Raw genomic sequence first — 18,709 nt, forward strand, 5'->3', positions numbered from 1 at the left:
CACGCCCCGGTTAGCGCGGGACCGGTCCTGGCGATGGCGGTGGCGGCGCGGGCTCTCACGCTGCCGGCAGTGGTGGAGGAGCTGCTGAGCGAGATGGCGGAGGCGGCGCGGGACGGCGCGCCGAGTACGGGCTGGATGCGTATGCGGCGGCGCCGGCGGGGGCGGAAACCCGGGGTACCGGGGCGGGGCTGCTGGCCCCTACGAGGGAGGTTTCTGTTGACCTCGTCAGTAGCCCTTCCTTCTCAAAATCTGTGTTCGCTCTAAACGAATCCTCTCCTACACCCTGTTCAACGAGCGAATATTTCAGGGCCGCAAACCCGGCTGCAGACGCAGCGACTTGGGGTTGGGGGAGGGGGGCAGTTCTGGACGCTGTGGCTGTACCTGTTTTCCTTTGACCAGCAGAGGATGCTCTGTGACCAGGCTCCCGCATCCCTGGGCGTTCGCAGCACACACCGGTATTGAGAGGGTCCTGATCGAAGTGCATCCGCATGAGAACTGCTCAACCAGCGTCCGAATGGTCATTGAATAAATAGATTAGACCTCAGAACTGCCCCTGCTGGTTCACTTGGATGGCTTTTGTTGGAAAAGGACCGCACTTTGAAAAGGATTTATCTTGAGTTACTGTTTTTAAAGAATTGAGAAAAGGAAGCCAACTTTTCTCATTTCAGTTAAAACTAAAGCAGTATATGTGCATAAAAGATTAGGCCAGCCAGGTATTCAAACATATTCTGATCCCAGAAAGGGTGGGGGGAAAGCCAGTCTGTTGTCAGCTCAAACAGTGGTTGCCCGATATGGGCTCTGTGTCTGAATGGATTAATCCATACACTGAGAGTCCTGAAGGGGGCCTGCAGGTGCCCCTGATGCTCAGGACTCAGAGCGACCACTACCACTGACTCACGTTTATTTTCAGCAGAACCGTTTTCTGCTATTTAAAAATCTTTGTTCTAGATAGTCATACACTCTTCCTGACCCCCACCCTTCAACGGTAATTTCTTTAGGTCAATATTGAGTTTACACTTGTGTGATGATGTAAAATTGAGCCACAGCTGAGCCATGCAGGAAGCTAGGATTACGTTTCCTTTCCTGTAACTTTCTGCTTTCTCTCAAAACTGTCATACTTGCGTTTGCTTGTTTACTTTTTTATGTATCCCTAATTCAACCTCAAACTCTTTTACCAGTGTTCTAAATCTCTACTCAAGATGTTCAGGTGAATGCGATGTTTTGTCAATTTCATGTTCCTGCAGGAGTCTCTCCTAGAACCTTCAGGGGTGCTCTCGTATGGGCTGGCTGTCTCCTGAGATCTCCCTTCACCATTATTGTCTGGGGAATTCCCTTTACCTAAGTTGAGCCTTATATTTAGTTCACCCTACAATTTTCTTTTTCTCAGTTTATTACCTTATTTTATAGAGCACGTACCCTAGTACCTTCCTGAAGAAGAGCACGAGATGTACTTTTTGAGGCTTTACATGCCTGAAAAAGTTCTTTTCCTGTCCTCACACTTAATTGATAGTTTGGCTAGGTATTGAATTATATGTTGGAAATACCATTTCTTCAGACATCTGAAAGCATTATTCTGCTACCTTCTAGCTTCTTAAACTTTCTTTCAAAGAGTCTTATTTTAGCCCCCTGCTTCCTTCCCACTCCAGAGCCATCTGGTGCCACCAGTTTCTGAGGTTTTTTTTAGCAGGAGGGGGTACTAGATTCTGAAGGGTAAATCAGGCTCTGATTTACACTCGGCTCTCCCATTGCTCACGTAGGATTCAGTGTTCTCAGGTCTTGTAAATTATTTTCCAGCTGTGTTTCTCCCTGTCCTCATCCTGGGGAGTTTATGCTTTTTAAAAAAATCCTTTTGTTATTGTTTAGCAGAATATTGGGAAGGAGTAAAATTTGATGCCTATGTTCAATTCACCATCTTACACAAAAGTCTTTTTGGCTATAGTCTTTTCTCTTTTTTTTGATAAAATTATTTATCTTTGGCTGTGTTGGGTCTTTGTTGCGGTGCGCGGGCTTCTCATTGCGGTGGCTTCTCTTGTTGCGGAGCACAGGCTGTAGGCACGCGGGCTTCAGTAGTTGTGGCTCATGGGCTCACTCGTTGTGGCTCGCGGGCTCTAGAGCACAGGCTCAGTAGTTGTGGCGCATGGGCTTAGTTGCTCCACGGCATGTGGGATCTTCCCGGACCAGGGCTCGAACCCATGTCCCCTGCATTGGCAGGCAGATTCTTAACCACTGTGCCACCAGGGAAGTCCCTGTTTATAGTCTTTTTAAGATGTTTTTGTCTATGGTCACTGGTTTAACACAATTAACTTTCTTTCCATTCCTGTTTTACAGTTCCTGATGAGCATTTATTATCGTAAGTATATATCCTGTTGTATTTGGGTTTTCTTTTTTAATCATTAATGTGTTTTTTAAAGGCCAAATTCTTTCAGCATCAACTCTTGATTTTTAAAAAATATTCTTACTAAACTAGGAACAATATTTTCTTGACATGATTAAAAATCTGTCTCAAGTGAATAACCAACACTGTATTTGACAGTACAAGGCATTCCCTTATTGTCCTAATTGCCACTTTAACATTGCTCTAAAAGTTGTAGCTGTTACACGAACACATGAAAAAATGAGAAGTACACTTGATCCTTGAACAACACAAGTTTGAACTATGTGTGTCCACTTGTGATTTTTTCAGTAAATACATACTGCAGTGCTATACCATGTGAGGCTGGTTAAACCATAGATATGGAGAACAGCTTAAAGTTATACGCAGATTTTCAGCTGCTCAGAGGGTCAGCGCCCCTAATCCCCGTATTGTTCAAGAGTCAGCCATATGCCTGTTTGCAAAGAGAGACAATTGTCATTATTTGTAGGGGACATAACTACTTTTTAAACATCAAGAGAATAAAGTTATTTTTTTTTAAATACAGAAACTAATAATTATTTTCTTTCATACACAAAGTTCAAACATTAATTACATTCTCAATAGCAAGAAAAAAGTGAAAGCTACCTAGGAATAACTAAACATTTAACTGCACATAAACACTTATATTTAAAAACTCATGAAGGATATACACCAACTTATACCAGAGGTTATCTTAGGGGGGAGGAAGGAGGTGCAGTTTAGAAAAGGGCTTTAACTTTTTCTCTATTTCTTAAATTTTTTACAAAGATTTTAATTATTAAAAAAATTACTACATTTAAAACAAAGAAAATAGGCAGATAATAAAAGAATTCAAGTTACGAAAAGCTTTGACAAAAAGGTAAATTTTACTAGTGATCAAAAAATACAAATTAAAATAATTAGATAACTTCCCATCTATAAAACCTGGGTATCACAGAAAAGATGTTGGTAAGAATCTTCCAGATGTTGGCAAGAACATGGAGAAAAGGATAACTGATATCCTGATGGTAGGAGTGTAACTTGGAAGGTAAACTGGCAACTGGGAACAGGAGCTTTAAAATATACATATTCTTTGACCCAGAAATTTCACTTACAAGACTGTATCTCAGGGAATTAATCATGGATGTTTAAAGACTCTACAGTGAGCACATCCATCCACTATTGTTTATGGTAGCAAAAAGAAAAAACACCTTGAAACAATCTAATTATTCAAATTAAATTTAATAAACTCTAATTATCCAAGAAATAGAGTTTGGGGAAAATAAAAGTAATTGATCTTTACAATGGAATTCTTTGTAACCATTAAAAATGGTTAAAAGTGCATTGAGATATTCACAATATGTTATAAAGTAGACAAGGCAGGTTAAAAAAATTCTTATTAGATCCATTTTTAAAGTTAACTGGAATTATCTCTGATTGATAAAGTTATTACCAGATTTTATGTCTTTAGTTTTCTTTGCCCATAGACAATCATCCTATGTTTAAACACTTTTCCCATTCTAACAGTTTGTTATAGTAACAGAGACTACTTTGTTAGAAAATGAAGAAGTTGAACGTTTTAATTTTAAAGCCCTTAGTAGTGCTGTCTTCTTATTTTGTGTCAAATCATATGGGTTCTTTAAAACATTAACTTTTTAGTTTTAGTTCAACCCAGCCATTTTATCTTCCGGTTTATAAAAATAACCCAAACTTGAAAATAAATAAATAAATAAATAAATAAAGTCCTTGGAAAATAAAACGTCAGAAGCATCAATAATCATACCAGCCAGTGATAATCACTGTTACAATTTGGTTTATTGCCTTTTTTTTTTCAATGTAATGTTTTATTTTGAGGTAATTGTAGATTTTCTTAAGAAAAAAATTTTTAACATGATGGAGAGTTTCTAGATATAAAATACAGTGCCCGACCTTTCTCACCTAACATATTGTAAGAATTTTCCCACATATCACATTTTTTCTGGTACATCATTTAACAGCTGGATAGCCTTTATTACTGATCCAAAAAGAACAAATTTAACACCCATCAGATGGTCAAACATGAAAAGGCCTGATAATACAGGTGTTGGTGAGGATGAGGAGGAAATAGAACTCTCATATGGCACTGGGGGGAGCACTGTTTCCGCGGTGGGAAGCTGTTGGCAGCGCCCATTAAAACTGAAAATTGCACATATCCTAAGACCCAGCAGTTCCGCTTTCACTTACATAACCAGGAAGGACTCTCATATATGTGCACCAAGGGGCATGTACGGGGTAACTGAGTATTATTTATAATAGTGTCAAATGGAAACATTCAGAGTGTCCATCAATAGAGTACTTTTAAAAAAATAGAGTATTTAAAACATAAAATGTATTATGTACATACAATAGAATATTATTCAAAAGTTTAAAAAATATATATATATATATATATATACACAAATGCATCATATACACATGCATCATTCTCAGAAGTACACTGAGTGGGAAAAAAAAGTTGCCAAAAAAGCCTACCATATACCTTTTATGTTTTAAAACTTAAAAACGATACCATATGTATGTATGTATGTGTGTATATATAGGTATGCACACACACATATGTACTATGTATTATAAAATGTAAAAACATTAATAGGAAGGAAACCATCAAATGCATGTGGTTGCCTCGGGGATGAAGGAAGTTGGGACGAACAGGAAGGACTGTGAAGTATAAAGAGGACTTCTTTATCCAAACAACATGTTAACATTTATTCTGGGGGGTTGATTACATGGGGTTTTGCTGTATTATCACCTTTTTAAATTTTTTCCAAATTAAAATGAACTGAATTTTTAAAAACTGCCGATGGTGATCCTTCGGGTCAAGTCGCAGAGGTGGCTTGAGTCCAGCCGCCTAATCTGAAGCTTCTCTGCTCCCCAGGCTGAAGTTTGTCTTTGGCTCATCAGCCGTCCAGGCCTTGGACCTCGTTGATCGCCAGTCCGTCACCTTACTTTCATCACCCAGTGGGAGGCGTGTTTACCAGGTAGAGACCTAGAGGTGGGGATTATCTCAACAGAATCCCCTTAGGACAAAATGTTTTCATGAATCTCTGTGAAAGCTGGTGAACAGCTCTGAGTATTTCCTGGGCTTTTGAAAAGCATTTGACCCAACTTAGTAAAATTAGAGTATGAGTAGTTAAAATAAGATACACGTGACCTGTTAGCTCTACCTGGTAGCGATGTGTAGAACCAGCAATGACGCAGAGAGGCTCTTTTCTCAGGTCCAACGGAGCACAGTCAACTTCTGCCTTCCTGTCGTTTGATACTAGAGGTACTTGCCCACCTGCCACGCTCCAAAAAGCGCCGACACCGTCACCTTGTTACATTATCTCTTGCTTACAAGCAAAAACCAAAATGTATTTTGAGGTCCTTCCATATGTCCAGATTCATCTCATAGAAATGATCTGTCAAAATTGTTGTCAAGAAGTATTCATGAAGGCCAAACTGTGCTGAATTCAGGCAGTTTACTTGGACCTTAGTTTTGCCCACTGGAGCTTAAGGTAGGTAGATTTGTAAAGTAACAGATGAGACTCTTATCAGACTCCGAATTACTTTCATGTATTGATAATTCTCACCAAAAGCCCAGAAAGATATTCACTGTGCCGAAAACTGAGATGCAGAAAATGAACAGTCGCCTCTGGCAGCGGGGGTGTGTGACGGCCGTCCTGCACTGCCTGTCCCTACATCAGCAGTGGGCCACGCTCCCCGCCCCCAGTTTAGCTGCATTAGACAGTGGTACCTGCCGCTGGGATTGAGCGAAGGGAATCTTGTGAATGAAATTAAAACATCAGCAGTGGTCTCCAAAATTTTGTGTCTGGCTTGGAAGGGGTGAAAAAGAAGCTGTCAGCTCTTGTATTTAATCCAGGCCTTGCTGAAGACCAGGAAGGAAGGGATTTTTCAGTGTTTGGCTTCTGGTTTATTTATGATGACCTTCTCAGAGTTAAGACCGTGTTGATTCCTTTTTAGTGAGTGAGTGACTGGGCAAGGCCTCCTGGGTACATGGGTGGCTCTGCCTAGTGAACTTACTTGCCGTTCCACACGGTAGGATGGTGCAGCCAACCCGGCACGTCCTCCTGCATTTCTGCATGAAGTAAGCCGAGGTGATCAGTGCTGAAGGCTGCAGTTACAACTTCGGGTTGTATTTACTTAAAAGAGGCTGCTGATTAGAATTTTCTCATGGTGAACTTCATAGATTAATAATCGGCACTCTTAAGTGATACTGTTTGTACCTGAGGAAGCGTTTCCGTCTTCTTTCTAGAGTATTTATTTTTGGTTTTTATGTAGCTAAAATGCCCTCCACGGGGAGGGCCTCTGAGTTTTCCCATGTCTTTTAGTTTCAGATTTTTTGTCCTAGTTCCAACGTCAGCAGAACCCCTGACCCGCGCAAGCAGAGTCCTAACTGTTCTCTAGTTCTGGGATCTCATTGTTCGTTAAAATCTCAAAAACTCTGAAATATTTCAGTTATTGTTGACTTTTTTGTTCCTCCCAGGATCACTGTGACTTGTTTAATTTTCGTCATTCACATTCTGTATTATATCATGTTGCTTTATTCGTCATAAAAATGCTAACTTCTTAGAATTGTGGCTGTCAGCTTGGACTTTGAATTAAATGAGGCTGTAGAAATCTTATAGACACCCTCAAATTAACCTCAATGGTTTCATTGTATACAGTAACATAGAAAGAAGTTGGCTTAATTCAGAGGTCCTGTGAGATGATAAAAGTTGAGTCAGACATTGCCTCTTGACCCTGCTAGTTATCGTTCCATAGGGCAACCTTCTAATACTCTCACTTCCTCCAGGTGTAGTGGAAATTACCCTAAAGTCACACTTACGTTGTCACCTGAGTTGCTTTCTGATAAACTTTGGTCCACCCAGGAACGGGGGTGCGTCAGTCAGGAGGTGCTAAGTTAGGCTGTGGTAACAATGACCCCCAAATTTCAAAACGAAGTTTATATCTCACTCACTATACATCTCCATTAAGAGTCAATTGCAGCTCTGCTCCAAAACATCTTCCCTCAGGGTCCCAGTCGATGGGGCAGCCCCTGTCTGGAACATTGCGGATCTCACAGCAGAAAGAAAAGAGGACATAGTATGCACCCATTTTTAATGTTTCTGCTTGGCTACTCACATTTTACTGGCTAAGGCAGGTCACACAGTCAGCCTGTATCTAATAGGGCAGGAATGTATAATCCGCTTTCCGAGAGAGGCACCGAACTCGGGCAACAGTAAATAACACAGTTCACCACTGTGATGGATGCTAAGAGGCCTGGAGCAGCCATAAAGTGAAACCGTCCTCGTGAGTGGATGACCACCCAGGTGGGTCAGTCACCTTAGAACCTCGCTGAAACCTAGCAGACTTCCTCCAGGCAAGGTGCACGCAAGTCCAGCCTGGGTTTGAGTATCCTGCATTTCTTTTTTTAAAAGCTCTCTCCTTCTGGGGATAAACATTCCAGGCTCTGAGTGGGTAAACTGGGAGCAATTCCCGTAAGAGGAGGCGGTTTTTCCACTGAAGGGTGAAGGAAGTGAATCAGATGGGCCCTGAGGGCAATTTCTAGTTCTAAACCTATCTAACTCAGATCTCTGCCTGATTATTGGGTTCCTTAGTTGTCCACTGCGAGATAAAGAGGAAGCAAACTCAGAATTGACTGTTCGTTTACAGTATTCACTGCCTCGGGCGGCTGAAGGTTTTGAGTCCTAGCTAGCCTTTGAAAGGGTCAGCAAGAGCACCTCTCCCCATTCCTGAGTTACCAGGCACTCAGCTTCATCCAGAGAGTATTCTGATGGGCTGGGGACCCACCATAAGAAGGAACTTGTCAGTGCAGAATTCCAGAGGCTTACGCCTAGTTAAATGTAAATCCAGAGAGAAGAAGAAATCTGAAGTTTTTTATTCATTGGTGACAGTTTGGAGACCCAAGAATTGTTGGTGTCACTGCTGGATGTTGATGGGTTTTCTTGCAGGACTCAGTGGGAAACAATCTGCTTTAATGCTCTCCCTTCAGCCTATGTTTTCCAGACACTGGGGAGGTTCCTGCACTCATCCCCAGCGCCCACCACCGAAAGCACGTCAGCGCCTCAGGACTGGAAATATGTAACATGTGATTTTCTTCACACCTGATTTGTAACTGGGGCTGAAATTTTTAATGGGAACAGTAGGCAACTTCTTACCCAGTCATGGGCCATTTCTGGTAATCTTGCAGCCCCCAAGGAATTCTCCTGACTTGGTCAAGAAACCGTAGCGACACGGCTGCGTCACGTGAATGCCAGGACACTTGACAAACGGGCACGGCACGTGCCTGAACACTGCTGTTCCTCGGCCTGCTGCTTTATTCTTTGTGAGGAGAAAGAGGAGCTCTGGCGTTTGTTGTTTTTTAAGTCCTGGCCTTTTCATGTAGATTGCCACCTCAGAGCCTGCAAAACGTGGGAGCCCTGTGGCAGTCCCTAAGTGGCAGTTCATGTGAGCTAGCCCTCGGGGTGGCGCCGCGTGCCTGGGACGCTCCTTTCGCCAGCAGTTTGCAGAGTGTTTTTGTAAAATTTATTTATTTAATTTATTTATTTTTAGCTGCGTTGGGTCTTCGTTGCTGCACGCAGGCTTTCTCTAGTTGTGGCGAGCGGGGGCTACTCTTCGTCGTGGTGCATGGGCTTCTCATTGCGGTGGCTTCTCTTGTTGCGGAGCACAGGCTCTAGGCGCACGGGCTTCAGTAGTTGTGGCATGTGGGCTCAGTAGTTGTGGCACACAGGCTCTAGAGCGCAGGCTCAGTAGTTGTGGCGCACGGGCTTAGCTGCTCCGCGGCATGTGGGATCTTCCCGGACCAGGGTTCGAACCTGTGTCCCGGGCATTGGCAGGTGGATTCTTAACTACTGCGCCACCAGGGAAGCCCTGCAGATTTAACTGTAGGAATGAAGCCCTCAGCTGTGTCTTTGGCTGCTTTGTGGTGGAGACGTAAGCAGGCGATTTCTCCGTTTGTCCAGTCACGCTCCAGATGCAGCGTCATCTCCCTGGACGGCTCCTCCTCACCACTTGACTGACAGCAGGCCGTCTGCTCTTGGACGGGCGTGTTCCCAGCCCTCGTATCTGTGCGCTCCTTCCATCCTGCCGGAGAACAGGCAGATCTGGGCTTGCCGCGCTCCGAGACAGCCGCCCGAGCAGCTGAGTCACCCCGTTAAAAGATTCTCTGCTTTCTACGTTCCTCCTGTTCTCAGATGCTTTCCAGAAGCCCTTTCCCGTTTTCTTCTGAAGACCTGTCTTTCTGCCTCACCGCTAAGCCTTCACCTGTTTTCAGACTCCCTTCACACGTGTGGTGGAAGCTGTAGACGTTTACACACATGCTGTGGAATACCAGAGGTTGAGAAACACCACGATGAAGTGCAGATGGGGGGGCTTTCTCCTCTGCCTCTTTATCGTCAACCCACGGAGTGGGCCCTCTGAATCACCAGCCAGAGGGATGGTTTAACCCACCCAAAATGCTTCTGTTTTGTCCTGTGGAGTCCTCAAGGGCAGAGCCCTAAGGCAGCGGGAAGGTCCCGCAGGCAGGGAAGTCGAGTTTCCACTTCTGCGGAAGATGTTCCTGCGGTTCTTCCCAGCGCAGAGCAGCTCTGAGACACCAGGCAGATGAGTTCAGGGGAAGGGGGTGGTTTCCAGCACACCTTTCCAAGTCTGATCCCATCTGTCCTGTCCTTTCTAGGTACTTGGAAGTTCCGGTAGAACATACGTGTGTTTGGCCTCTTGTCATTACTGTTCGTGTCCGGCATTTGCCTTCTCAGTGCTGCGGAAGAGTGACAGCCTCCTGGTGAGGATGGGAAGGGCCCCCCCAGCTGCAGCTGAGCCAGGAGAGAGATTGTGAGCCCTCGCTGCATCGTTTAAGAGTTGCACAAAATGGAGATTTTACTACATGTTGAAACAGATAGTAGTTTCTTGTCCTTGACTTCAGTCAGTCATCTCTTTTGGGTTTACCCTCCCAAAATGCAGTGTCATTTTTAGAACTACACCAATTTCCCATTTTAATTTAAAAGGTCACAGATGAAGCTGTGGGGAGGGCGACAGGTAACCCCCAAAGTTGGCAACTGGGGAATTAGTTGGCCCAATAAAAATATGAACTAAATAGGATGCTGGCAACTTTGCATACCCCCAAGTCCATGTCCAGCCTTGAGGTGTTTCTTCCCACTCCCCGTGAGACAGCCTGGCACTTAGCCATGCTCGACTTCCACGGGGGCAGGAGAGCACATCGGTGCCTCTGCTGATTTCACGGAGTCCAGGGCATCAAGCAGGAACAAGACATACTCACAAAACTCCTGATTCCACAGGAGAAAGCACGACCCACCCGAGAGGAGGTAGCTATTTTTTAAGTCTTGGCAAGGAAGAAAATTATAGCACCCACTGAATTCTTCCCCTTTCTTTTACACTGTTAATTACACACCTCGGGAACTGGGTGGCAGGTTGAATGTCCCATTGTACAAGAAGCCACATTCACAGCTGATTTCACCTGTGAAATGACAGGGTTCAAGCAGGCCCTCCAGTAACCTAAGCTGTGTGTGCTATGATACAAGGTCCAGCACAGATCCTCTCCCCAGAGGTGTTACAGGCCGAGATATGTGAGGGTCCTGCCACCCCTGCCCCTGCCCCCGACACCGCGCCCCGGAAGTCTAATAGCGGTGAAGGGACTACACTGTAGACTCTGAGCGTGTGTGTAAGATGGGGATAAGACCTGTCCCCCTGGGGGGTTAAATGAGATAGTCTTATTATCTCATTATTAAATAATTCTCTCTTATTAAGTGAGATAATCTTTAAGTAGCACTTAGCACAGTACCTCAAGGAACGTTAGCCATTGCTATTAACAGCTTTCTGAAGGCGAGGAAGAAAGAAATATAATTTAGGACTAAAATAAAGAGCCCGTCTCGGTTTTCCCTTGGTTTTACCTGTACCAGCTGGATCTAAACTGTTGCTCCAAACGACAGGCAAAGGAAAACCTCCTCTGTCCCCACTGCCTCCTAGAAGGTCTCATCTTTGTCTGCAGTTTCAGGCAGTGAGTTAGAGGCGCACAGTCTGTGTGCCCCACTCCTTTCCTGCTGCATGGGATGGTGGTGAGAGGTCTGGCTTAGCCCGGCCCCTCCAGTTTCTAACTGGTTTGTGTGTTTTGCATTCCAGTGCAAGCACCTCTTGGCAGTTTATCTTAGTCAGGTTATGAGGACCTGTCAGCAGCTGAGCGTCTCTGACAAGCAACTGACTGATGTATTATTGATGGAAAAGACACAAGAAGCGTCATAACTGGCGCAGCTGGAGCATCACTGGCTTTCAACGTAGGATCCTGTCCAGAGACGCACGCAGCCTGTCGCGCGTGGCTCACGCGGCGGGGACGTGAACCAGGCTCCTTGTCGCCGTCCCGTCCCCACTGGCTGCAGGAGGCATTGTGGGTTGGGCCCAGGACGTGTGTATGGTTTGAAGCCCTCGTGAAACGTCTGAACCAGCCTCCAAGCCCCTTGGGTAGAAAATTTCCAGATGGAATCAAGCGTTTGAGACTCCAAAGCCTAACCTCATGTCATGGTTATAATTAGTCAGATTCTTAAGTGACTAAGAGTACTAGTCATTTTTTTTTTTTTTAAATCACTTTTTTTTAAAGTTACCTACTTTATTTATTTATTTTTGGCTGTGTTGGGTCTTCGTTTCTGTGCGAGGGCTTTCTCTAGTTGCGGCGAGCGGGGGCCACTCTTCATCGCGGTGCGCGGGCCTCTCACTGTCGCGGCCTCTCTTGTTGCGGAGCACAGGCTCCAGACGCGCAGGCTCAGTAGTTGTGGCTCACGGGCCTAGTTGCTGCGCGGCACGTGGGATCTTCCCAGACCAGGGCTCGAACCCGTGTCCCCTGCATTGGCAGGCAGACTCTCAACCACTGCGCCACCAGGGAAGCCTGAGTACTAGTCATTCTTAAGAGGTTGGAACAGTAGGTGAAACAGCAAGCTGAAGTTTAGATAAATAAGCATCAGTCCTTTTTCTTGGGTCCAGAAAATTTTTCTGCAATAAAAGGTTAGAGCGGAGATGTGGCTAAATGGCAGCAAAGATAAAAAGACATCAGGGTTCTGGTTTCAGTGAGCTGCAGAATCTACAGTGTTGAGGCCAAAATAGCTGATTAAATAGGCTGTATTGTGAGAAAGGTGGCACCTAGGACAAGGAAGTGCCGGTTTGCTCTGCAGGCACTTCTGAGCTTTGTAACAAGCCAGAAAAGGCTGAGAGATCCCTAGAGGATGTTGGGAGGGAGATAAACGGGACTCATCTGGACCCCAAGAGAGAGCAAAGGAGCAATGACGGATGAAAAGGAACACGAGACAGATTTCGGCACAGGACAGTAACTTCTCATGGGGAAGGCTGTCCACAGCTGGAACAGGGTCCTAGAAGGACAGGCTTTCCCTGTCTCTCTAGGGGTTCGTGGGCCTGCAGCATCTTCGCAGGGTTACTGCGGAAGGAACTGAGTCAGCGACCAGACAGGTGAAATAGATGGTTTTGCAGCCTCGGACACCCCCCAACCCTGTGCCCCGAAATATGAAGCGCTAATGAATGACTGTGGGAAAGGCCCCAGATGGCACAGGGCTCTGTGGTGGCAGGGCCTTCTCTTAGGTCGAGGTGTGGCCAATAAAACCTATCAAGACTGTGCTACTTGGCAAACTTGGCCTCGGGTGTAGACTTATCTCAGGATAAAGAACAGAAGGTAGGTGAGCTCTGCACAGCAAGGCGGCGCAGCATCCTGAACCGTATATTTCTTTTTTTAAGTTTTCTTTTTATTTCACCTCATACATGAACACAATTCTCTAACTTTCCTTCGTAGAATTTTCACTTTGGATTCCAGCAACTTGGCCAAACTTGAACTTGGGAGAGAAGTAAAATTCACTTATCTAGCTCTGGAAGGGGGACACAGAATCTGGTGGCGGAGGGATCCCACTTCTCCAGTTTCTTCCTTTAGGGTGGTTTGCTGTACATGGAGAAGATTGTTATCAAACCTGTCATCTGATGATATTCTACTTAAGAACTTATGAGACTATCATTTCCCTAATATGGCAGTGTCTTGATTGAAGAATTATACTTTTAATTTTCCTGGTCACCTTCCTCAGAACAAGTATATATTTTTAGTATGTCCAACTTTTTCCATTGCCTGCTAAGTTAATAAATATTTGTATTGTAATAGTTCACAGTGTTTCACAGTAAAATAGTTTCAGTCATTTTCTACCATGAAAGAGGTCAGACTCTCAAAAAAACAAAACTTTCTTTTACAATCCATTCAAGTCGTCAGCATCATCTACAAGAGCAGCCAGAGAACCATAATCACATTTGTCGACCCTCGGAACCTACTAGTAACGTGTGCATATTAACTGGGTACGTGGTACCCCCGGGGAAGCGCTCCGAAGAGGCGACCTGCTGGCCTGCGAGGTGCAGCTGTCCTTCCAGCGAGACTCCGCCAGCCGTGCCCTGTCCCTTTGTTACCGAACTTGTGCCTTCTCCTCAAAGAGGCCAGAGCCTCGGTCACAGGCCCACCTGGACAGCAGGCTGCGCCCCTGCCTGCCCATCCCCACTCTTGCGGACGTCCGTCCGGCAGAGAACGTACCTGGAGATGATTTGGTGGAAAGCGTAGCGGAAGTCTCGGTTCCGGTAGGCGTAGACAATGGGATTGACGACCGAGTTGGCGTGCGACAGGAGGATGGCCGTGTTCATGGCCCACTTGGGCTTCTCCTTGGCCCAGGCTGGCTGAAAGAGCGTGGCACAGTTGATGGCGTGTACCGGCAGCCAGCACAGAGCAAAGATCCCAACAATCACGGCCAGGGACTTGGCCGCGTGGATCTCCCGCTGGAGGACGGTCCTCGAGTGGTCCATGAGCTCCATGCGCTGGAGCTGCCTGCAGGCCACCAGGAAGATCTTGACGTAGATGACCAGCATTATGAGCAGCGGGGGCAGGACGCACCCAAAGAAATTGAAGTACACCATGTAGCTCATGGGGACCACGTTCTCAAAAAGACACTTCACAAGGCAGCAGCTTGCGTTTGTGGTCCCGTCCCAGGGCTCCGTGCAATTGGTGGCACTGTCTTTACTGTTCCACCCCAGGAACGGGGTCAGGCCGATGCCAAAGGCAAGGACCCAGAGGACAGCAATGACTCCTCTTGCTCGGGCCCCAGTGACCAAACTCTTATACCTGTTGAAAAGAACATCAGCGGTTACCGTCAGCTTACAGCGCTCTGCCACCAAAGTCCAGGACCCCACCTCTGCTTTTTGTTCCTTTACCCCTAACAGCCTCTACCGTTCAGCCTCAGAGGGCACCGTGGCCTTTTACCCTCAACACTAACAGCTTGCAAACAGGTATAAACAGCTTTGCTCTAACAAGCTCAATAAGATTTTCATTCTTAATAACTCATCTCTGTCTAATGACAAATCATGGTCAAGGAGAACAAGTGGAGAATTCTTAAAGGCTGCTTTCTAATCACCCAGATACTGACCTTGGGTCTAGGTCTCCTATGAGACACAGTTGTAGGGGGTCGAGATACACCAGGGAACGGAACCCACAAGACCCCTGCTTCTCAGGGACTTACGTTCTAGCAGGGGAGACAGATCATAATAAACAACAAGCATAGGTTAGTAAATTATACGGTATGTTAGAAGGAGACGTGTAGTGTGAAAAAAGAAAAAGCAGAGTGAGGAAGGTGAGCTGTGGCAGGGACTAGTGTTAAAGAGGTCAGGCAGGGAGGCTTCATTGATAAGATGCCCTTGAACAAACGCCCGACAAGCGAGGACCGCAGGCCCCTGGAGTCAGGCAGCCTCACCTGGTGACTCTGGGCGAGAAGCCTTCTGGTCCGTCTCCCACCAACACCCTAGGAAGAGTCATCCCCCTGAATTCCCCGGTAAGATGCTGGAGAACGAGAGTTCTGGCAGCGTCCCTGGCTGTCTCAGCTAGCGGCGAAGTTGATAAAAATTGGGAAAGAACTTAGCAAATATCAAATCTTTTTAGTAATTTTTAGACCATTAAATCTTATTTAAAATCTAGAAATCATAATACACATTTTGGACTTTTTGCTACAAGGTAGTCCATATATGGTTTATAGCAAAGGTATAAACTCTGCTATTCATAACTGGTCCATAATATGTATTTAACATAATGTATTGAAAAAAATGAAATAAAATCTTTACTTAACCTCTGGGAAGAAAACTGGGAAATAAGTGGATACACATTATCTTAAGACTCGTCTGTGGGAAGCGTCCGGTCTCCTTCGCCTGCAGGACTAAGCTCACACTTCTCAGCGTGGACCACGGAGCCCTCAGGCCGCAGCCCCACGTGCCCCTGCCTGCTGCTCCCGACAGCTGCTGCGTCCTGGCCTGGCCGCTCTCCTGTCTCAAAGGTCACCTCCTTTCCTGCTCACTTCACAGGCAAAGGTGGCCTCTCCCACTCTCTGGCCCCAGACACACACCTGTCATAGAGCTTGTTTATCTCTTACAGGTGTTCAACCTTTTAAGGACTTGGACCTTGTCCCTTTGATTCGGTGTCCCCAGGAGCTAGCATAGTGCCTGGCACATAGGAGGTTCTTAGTAAGGTGGCCATTACAAACGCATTCCTGGCTTGTTACCAGACAGCTTTAAAACGGGATTCTGCTTATTGGGAATGCGTGATGCTGTGGCCTGGGCAGGCAGCGGAACTGGTCCAGTCTGCGGGGCCAGTTAACTGAGGTCTTGCCTCATGTTGACAGTGACCCCTCACCTTCTCTGCTCCCTATGAGGGCAGCTCAGTTGTGGGGTCTTGACCACAGAGGACCTGCTGGGTGCAGCTGCTCGCTGAACTTTTCTGGGCCAATAAATCCATCTATTTCCAAATCCTTTCTGCTTCCCTCATGCAGGAATGTAAAGCCATTCCTTATAAAAATGTTATTCCTGGCCATTGCCTTGCCAGAGATGTGAAGAATGCAATCAGTCCCTGCAGGGTAACAAGGCCACCGCCTCCTGAAGGCCAAGCACTTAAGAGTCACAAAACTTCAGGCCCACGAGGCAGCCATGCCTCCACTGTTGACGGGACTCAACTGCACTGAGCTGTGTACAGCTGAACACAGACCAGCCCCGGGGGATGAGTAAGATCTGGGATTAGCATATTCTCTTGTCAGTCATGGTCTGGGATGGATAAGGGATGTGGTTCTGGCCAATGTGACTAAAGGAAGTCTGCTAGGGTACTTCCAGGAAAAGTTTTACTTGATAAAAGGAGAGAGACCCACAAGGAGAGCTCCTCCCCATACTCATCCCTTTCTGCTTTTGATGCTCTTATGGGAGGCTGTGATGCCTAGAGCCGCAGCAGCCATCTTGTGACCATGAGGCATGAGCCTGAAAACAAAGCGAATGGCGAAGCAGAAGGAAAGAAAGAGTCCAGGTCCTTGATGGTGTCTTTGAACCACTACACCAACCCTAGAACCATCATGGCTCCATATTGTAGTTCAAGAGATAACTGATGGTCTTGATTGCTTAAGTCACTATTACCTGTAGCCAAAAGCATGCTCATACAAACTGGAAGGGACTTTCATCTTTTCTAGTCCAACTTCTCTGTTTTACAAATGAGGAACCAGACATACAAAGTCTTTAAGTAACAAAGGCAATACAAGAACCAAATACCAGTAAGTCAGGACTTTCAGGCCTCTGTTCCTTACACCACGTTATACTGCCTTTTTTTTTTTTTTAATATTTATTTATTTACTTATTTATTTATTTGGCTGCGCCGGGTCTTAGTTGCAGCACACGGGATCTTCGTTGAGGCATGCAGGATTTTTAGTTGCGGCACGCGGGATCTAGTTCCCTGACCAGGGATCGAACCTGGGCCCCCCTGCATTGGGAGCACGGAGTCCTAACTGCTGGACCACCAGGGAAGTCCCTATGCTGCTTCTTTTACGTGACTTTTTCCTAAGCAATATTAGACACGTAGTCCTCTGTACACAGAGGGGTCCCAGGGGGTGGCTTCCTGGCGGAGTTCAAAACAACCAGAATCCACCCACATCTGAACTTCTCAAAACTGCTGGATCCTGCACATATGAAAAATTACTTTTATGCTAAATCGTCTTCGATGAGGAATAGCAGCTGATTTCATTCGGGGAGCAGCTGGTCCCAGCCTTCTCCGTGACCCCCTGCACCAGGGCCTTTCTCCCCTACTGGTTCATTATTTTATTCAGAGTTCTTCCTTTGTACCACACACTCCGCTGGCACTGGAAACAGAATCACAGCCCTCGTGGGTTGTGAAGCTAACAGAAGAGACAGAAAATAAACAGGTAAACACTCAAAAGGTACAATCACAAGTCAGAAGGAGTTTGGCCAAACCAAAAGGAACAGGGTGCAGATTAGAGAAAACCAGGAAGAGCTTGGACACAGGGTGTCAGGGAAGCCTCTTAGGCAGCAGAGCCGAAGGTGGAGGGGGCATGGAGGCTCTGGAAAGCGGGGAGAAGGCGTTCTAAGCAGAGAGAACAGAATGTGCACGGCTTCCAGACAGGAAAGGGTTTCACCTTCCTAGAGAAGCAGAGGGGTGAGGCGGGCCCGTCCCCAGGCCGGGGGAAGGGGCTGGAGCTTGATACTCAGATACCCCAGCGCCGCAGGATGCCGTGGGGGTCTCGAGGCACACTGGGGGGACGGCACTGGTTTCAGCTGTGTAAAGCTCACTGTGGAGACTGAGTTTTCGGGCAGCCAGAAGGAAAGCAGAGCAGTTAGGAAACTACTTCCGTGGTTAACTCAAGAGAAGGTGCTGGCGTGGAGCAGGACGACAGCAAAGACAGGGCTACAGACGCCCCCGTCCTAGCAGCTCTGAACCACACGGCCCCACGACACGCTGGGGGCTGCGGGAGACACGTGCCTACACGCTCCCCCACCCCCAGCTGCACAGGGCACATCAGACACGCGGCCGCCCCGCCTGAGCGCGGCTCTGCAGGCACCAGGCCCGCGCACCCCCCGTCTCGTGAGGTCAGAGCACCACCGCCAGCTGCAGGTGTGCGGGCTGAGGCGCCCACGGTTAAATGACTGGCCTGCTGCCCCTGAACCGCAGTCGGGACACAAACCCTCCGACCCGATCTGATTCCGGTTTTGCCCAAAGCAGTCACTTTCCTGCCCAGGACCCCGTGGTTCTTCTCCCAGCTGCCAGCTGCCCGCTCCCCCAGCCCCGGCTCTGCTGCCCTCTGCCCTGGCCAAAGCTGCCAGCCGTTCCAGGGACGCTCCGCCCCCAACTCCGTGGCCGGCCACCTGGGAAGCGGCAGAGGCCTCTGCTGCCCGCTCGGCAGGCAGTCCTTAAAAGGCGGCAGCGAGACGCTTCTGTTGGCGGACACA

General features: G+C 46.8%; 2 protein-coding genes across 2 annotated transcripts in view; one reads left to right on the forward strand and one right to left on the reverse strand.

Moving 5' to 3' along the window:
- Nucleotides 1-21: 21 nt before the first annotated feature.
- On the forward strand, nucleotides 22-13,537 carry ZSWIM7 (zinc finger SWIM-type containing 7). Its single transcript, XM_059908999.1, has 5 exons — nucleotides 22-124; nucleotides 2,329-2,350; nucleotides 5,286-5,388; nucleotides 10,086-10,190; nucleotides 11,546-13,537. The coding sequence occupies exons 1-5, from the start codon at nucleotides 34-36 to the stop codon at nucleotides 11,663-11,665; spliced, it is 441 nt and encodes a 146-aa protein (XP_059764982.1). The 5' UTR covers nucleotides 22-33; the 3' UTR covers nucleotides 11,666-13,537.
- Nucleotides 12,040-18,709, reverse strand: part of ADORA2B (adenosine A2b receptor) — a 21,577-nt gene continuing 14,907 nt past the window's right edge. The window contains exon 2 of the mRNA XM_059908998.1: nucleotides 12,040-14,570. Coding sequence (XP_059764981.1) covers nucleotides 13,907-14,570 — 664 coding nt within the window. The 3' untranslated portion in view covers nucleotides 12,040-13,906. The remainder of the gene's footprint in view (nucleotides 14,571-18,709) is intronic.

The sequence above is a fragment of the Balaenoptera ricei genome, chromosome 20 (assembly GCF_028023285.1).
Source record: "Balaenoptera ricei isolate mBalRic1 chromosome 20, mBalRic1.hap2, whole genome shotgun sequence".
NCBI lineage: Eukaryota > Metazoa > Chordata > Mammalia > Artiodactyla > Balaenopteridae > Balaenoptera > Balaenoptera ricei.

Excerpts from the sequence above, each read along its gene's own strand:
- ZSWIM7 (XM_059908999.1), top strand. The coding sequence starts at position 34 with ATGGCGGTGGCGGCGCGGGCTCTCACGCTGCCGGCAGTGGTGGAGGAG. Across the intron at positions 125-2,328 it reads GGCGCGGGACGGCGCGCCGA|TTCCTGATGAGCATTTATTA; the intron begins GTACGGGCTGGA and ends CCTGTTTTACAG. Across the intron at positions 2,351-5,285 it reads CCTGATGAGCATTTATTATC|GCTGAAGTTTGTCTTTGGCT; the intron begins GTAAGTATATAT and ends TCTGCTCCCCAG.